Genomic DNA, 5175 nt, shown 5'->3' on the forward strand with positions numbered 1-5175 from the left:
AGCTGGGAAGAAGAAGAGTTGGCCAATTAGGCCAACAGATGCAGTAAAGGATTCAAAATTTCAATAATTGATCGGTTTAAAGGTTTAAAAGTCGCTCATGCAGTGACAATGCCCTAGCAGGATATTGCCCTAGGGACTGACCATATATGCATATAATCAGAGCTAAAGCCCCCTCTCGACCAATGCTAGGAACAAGGAGTGCCTGGTAATGGCTCCTGATGACTTAGCAAGTAGACCTATAGGCTCCCCCAAACCTCCCATCCATAGATCACAATAATTGTGAGGTTGCAGACACTATAAGAAACTATCGAGTTTGAGAGCGACGATCATCCGTCCAACAAAACGTCAGTCTCGGACGTTTTCCAGTAGGCCACCACAATAAGGATTTAATAAGAATTGAATTAATGTGGTGCAAATTTTAGCTCTTGCCTGATAGGAGCGACAGTGGGTCACACTGATGCCTAATGCAATTATAGATAAGGAAATAGCAGTAAGATATGTCGCGTGCTGTGATTGCTTGAAGCCATCCTTAGCTTTTTTTGTCAACCCAAATTTTCAACTTTTCAAGACTTTAAAACGGTAAAGAGGAAATATTTGCCTCATATCAATCTCGGTGTGATTGATTGTGCTTAACAAACCAACTATTTTGCTTTCAGAAAGCACAAGATGCTCTGTATCAGCCCCATCGCCTACTTGCTTCTGCTGACTGCCAGGCATCTGCAGGTTGAGGCATCACTAACGGGGTCGTATCACAGGGTAGGATGCAAGTTTAATTTGCTCACTTTCTATCTATCTAAATGTCGGTCTTAACCTCATAGGAGTGACTTCTTCATCGGCTTATGCCCATTTCTATATGGGGTCGCCGTTTCGAATGATCCTTTTCCATTTAGTTCTTTCTTAAGCCTTTTCTTCATTAATTCCCTTCTCTATCAAGTCCTCCCGTACACAGTCTCTCCGTTTCCTCCTCAATCTTCCCCTTCTTAAACCTTGAACTTCCATGTCCATGGTATGTTTCTCCCACATGATCCTCTTGTCTCCCCAGCAGATGTCCATACAATCTCAATCTCCTTCATGCACCATCTTTAACATTTCCAAACCCTTTGTTGATCCTCTGATGTAGTCATTCTTAATTCTATTGTACCACCCGTGTGACACTCTAGCGTACATAGTAAGGATATTTCTCTTTTTTGTATATATTATCCTTTGTATCTTCACTCTCTCCCTCGCACTGACAGTAACTTGTTTTAACCTGTCTGAGTATTCCATTGTTAACTGTTTAACAGAACCGGTTGCCGGTTTAACAAGAAATAGTATGTCTGTATTTTGTGACACTCTTACCGGGACATTGTGTGTATATATACTCGATGTGTCATAATAGAGTTACTCAGTTGCATTCATCTCTTGGCCCGTCACACTATCCTCTCTTTTCACTGCAGACAGCCATCTGAGCATTCTCATTTCTTCTCCATCAATCTTTTTCTCATCAGTTTTCCTTAAGCTTGCTGTCTGTGTACTATAGAGCATTGCTGTTCCTAAGAGTCCTTCCTATCCTTCAAACAGTCAAATATGAATATTTTTCTAATCTTTATCAACACTCCACCACTCAAAAAAATTTCTTTTTAGAGTATTTTCATCTCAAAAAGCTCATTTAAGACATGGTAAGAAGGAAACTGATAACTGATATAGTTCTATTCATTCTTTTATCCTGTAGGTGGCCTGGTAAATAAGAAATTAAAGTTGCATTAGTAAAATATGTTGATTGAGACTCCTTTCTTTTGAAAAAAAAAATAATAAGTTGAATATGTATAATAATTGTCGTTTTTCAGAATTCTTAGAGCTTGGGGCCTTGTGTATGATATATATATATATATATATATATATATATATATATATATATATATATATATATATATATATATATATATATATATATATATATATATACACACACAGTATATATATATATATTTATATATAAATATACATATATATACACATACACACACACACACACACACATATATATATATATATATATATATATATATATATATATATATATATATATATATATATATACTCCTGTATATATACTTTTGATTATGATTTTTCTCTAATAAGTTTCAAATATCTTTTAATGTCAAATTCGCTCTGCCATGGGATCACAGACCCATAGAGAAATTCCTTTTCTGGTGAGCACTTCTGCACGGCCAAGGATTTGAACCTTAGCACCGTGTGAAAATAAAGGTTAACACCTGACTTACCTCATTCAGCCGAATGGGTAAGTCAAATGTTTACCTTTATTTCTACTTGCTGCTAAGGTTAGAAAAAATAGGATTTTCCTATAGGTCTGTGAGCCATCGGCAGTGAATTCGATATTGAAACGTATTAAGGGTTACTTGAAATAGAAAATATATGAATATATACATGACAGCAGTTTTCAATTAAACGATCAAAAGGGGGAAGGATTGAAACTATTCAGATGTGTTGTCAAGGTAAAGAGAAATTAATATCGTAAGATATGTGAAGATCACAGAGGCGGTGAAAAGGATAGCTTAAGTGGAAGGAGGGATCACAGTATTTTAAAGTGGTTTGGTTATGTGGAAAGAATGGACGAGAGATTATCATTACCATTGCTTTAAGCATAATGGTGTTCAAATCTTACAGGTCACCAGCAGTTTCCCATCAGACATGAGCTTCTGTCATCTGCAAACCCTTCCACTTCAATTGGCTTACCTCAAGGTATTTATTTGTGCAACCTACTGCGCAAAGACCTTGAATTGCCGTCTGTTTTGCATCAAAGGTAGATCTTTTTAGGTCAGCTTGACCATTTTATCATGGCTGACTTTCCTTTCACTTGAGTTCAAGTTCAAATTTTAGTTTTATTCTTCGCTTTAATAACTTGCATTGCTCATTAATGTACTTAACTTATTACATATAAATTCAGGCTCATATTCAAAGTTTAGTTTTATTCTTCTCTTTAATAACCTGCACTGCTCATTAATGTACTTAACTTATTAAATATATATTCAGGCTCATACAGGATAATAAGGATAATAGTAATAATAATGATAATAATAGGTGGTAGTATGCTTTCTTTACCACTCCAATCTTATCTGGTTTAAATGTCACTCAGAAACAGTAGAGGCAAAGGTACAAGTCTTTGCACTGTTACTCTATGTCCCTGAGACTGTACAGCTTAAACCAGGGAGGACCAAGCATTGGCTGTGAATGTCTCATCAGGTAGTGTTGCGATTCACCAATGGTTCCACTTGGCTACTACAACACTTAAGGAATGTCAGACAGTGAGACAGGTGCTAAATTCTTGGTCTTTTAAGCAATAGCATTTAGCAATGGTTAGATATTAAAGGTGTCTGGTTTCAGTTCCAGTTTCATTGGAATAGATGCTCAATAGAACGTCCCCCTTGTAAGTCCAACCACCCACTGTGGTGCCCAACCACAGCAGCGGCCTCCCCAGTAAACAAATTAAACTCACGGTCCTGGGTGGGGATCGATCTGCTGCCATACAAAATGCTAGGCGAAGACGTTAGCACTGTACTAGCCAAGAGGCTAGTACAGGAGATTATGGTCAGTACCGTGAATGCGCTTAGAGCGGTGCTCTATAGCTCCCCCTTGAAGGTTTCTGCAACCTCCATTCAGCCCCCTCGCTACAATCGCTTTTTTAGCCTTCAACCATACCTCCAATCCCGCTGAATGGCCTCCAGAGCCCCAGTGCTGGGCATTGGGGCCTAAATTCCGTAATTTAATCCATAAATTCAATGGTCAATACTTGAATGGCTCACCTCAAACCAATAACAAACACTGTCTGGCATAAAAGTCTCGTGGCCATCAGTGGGTGAGTAGGCATCAGAGCTGTAAATCTTAATTTAAGAGTCAATATTTAAAATGGAAAGGTGGTTATTATTATTATTATTATTATTATTATTATTATTATTATTATTATTATTATTATTGTTAATAAAGTACGCCTATTATTCTTGATATTTTTAATGAGCACCATGCCTCTTCACCTTAGTTTTTCTCCTTTTTATTCCTTAAACTATTCTATTTACTCATATTGGTTTTTAAAGTTGTTATTTTTGTTTTGGATGATTCTAGTCTTGATATACGATTCAATTTGCATAATTTATTTCTCCCTTTTAAAAAAGAAAATGATAAACCGGTAAAACATACTTCAATAACTTGATGTCTCTCACTCCAAAATTAAGAGTAAAAGTATGCGCCCACACAAGATCGTTTGAATTTAAGGAAAACAAAGTAGAGAAGACACGTTTCTGTGCGATGAAAAAGGATAAAATTTGACAAAAAAGGTTTCAAAAAAAGGATTTAGTTTTTACTTTCATCATTTGGTGTCTTTGCAGGAGATGAATGCCACCTCTTTAAGACGTGGGTTAGCGCCGAATACAGTGGCACTGACCAGGACTTCAACGGCTTTACCTCCTGTTACACGTCATGGTACTTTTCAAGAAATCTAGCACCTCGGGCAGTGATAACGATGGAAAAGCCTCTTAGTCAGAATTATTCTGAATATCTGGGTACCAATGGGTACTTCTGTTGTGAATACAGTTCCTGCAGTATCACACAACGAATGGCTAATCCCTGGTGGAAAGCTGATCTCCAGGCAACATATACAGTGTCCGCCCTCATCGTGAAACCAAGAGATGACGGCCTAGACTTCGAGAGCGTGGAGATACGTTTGGGCAATTCCCCTACAATCGGCGAGAACTCTGTATTTAGTACCTATTATGGGATCCCACCACCAGCTGGAAGCGAGTTTATTTTTAAGCCTCAATCCCTCCTGGAAGGACGATACCTCTCTTTCCAATCAAATACATCATATGGTGCCTTTTCTTTGTGTGAGGTACAGATCATTGAGGCTTAACTTGGGTAGTAAAATGAGTGTAACTCTCAGAGGCAGAACACAAGTAATAGAGCCTAGGCTTAAGTAAGATGTAGTCCCAAAGGATGAACAAATGTGTGTTTTTTGTAAGTTACAAATCACTGAAACTGAGAAGATGCACTATTAAAGTTTAGGTAATATGGTCTTAACAATTGTGATATCTTTGTGATATGAAGATCATAGAATCTGGACAAATGCAAAGAAACTTTTGTTTCTTAAAGATATGGATTACAGGCCAGACAGGTACAAAACAA

At 37.3% G+C, this 5175-nt stretch overlaps 1 protein-coding gene across 1 annotated transcript in view; it reads left to right on the forward strand.

The window, feature by feature from the left end:
• The first annotated feature begins 659 nt into the window (after nt 1-659).
• LOC137659470 (uncharacterized) overlaps nt 660-5175 on the forward strand; it is a 4904-nt gene continuing 388 nt past the window's right edge. The window contains exons 1-3 of the mRNA XM_068394359.1: nt 660-756; nt 2668-2803; nt 4383-5175. The exon at nt 4383-5175 is cut by the window's right edge and continues 388 nt beyond it. Coding sequence (XP_068250460.1) covers nt 667-756; nt 2668-2803; nt 4383-4903 — 747 coding nt within the window. The 5' untranslated portion in view covers nt 660-666 and the 3' untranslated portion in view covers nt 4904-5175. The remainder of the gene's footprint in view (nt 757-2667; nt 2804-4382) is intronic.

This window comes from Palaemon carinicauda, chromosome 20 (assembly GCF_036898095.1).
Source record: "Palaemon carinicauda isolate YSFRI2023 chromosome 20, ASM3689809v2, whole genome shotgun sequence".
In the NCBI taxonomy this organism is placed as follows: Eukaryota; Metazoa; Arthropoda; class Malacostraca; order Decapoda; family Palaemonidae; genus Palaemon; species Palaemon carinicauda.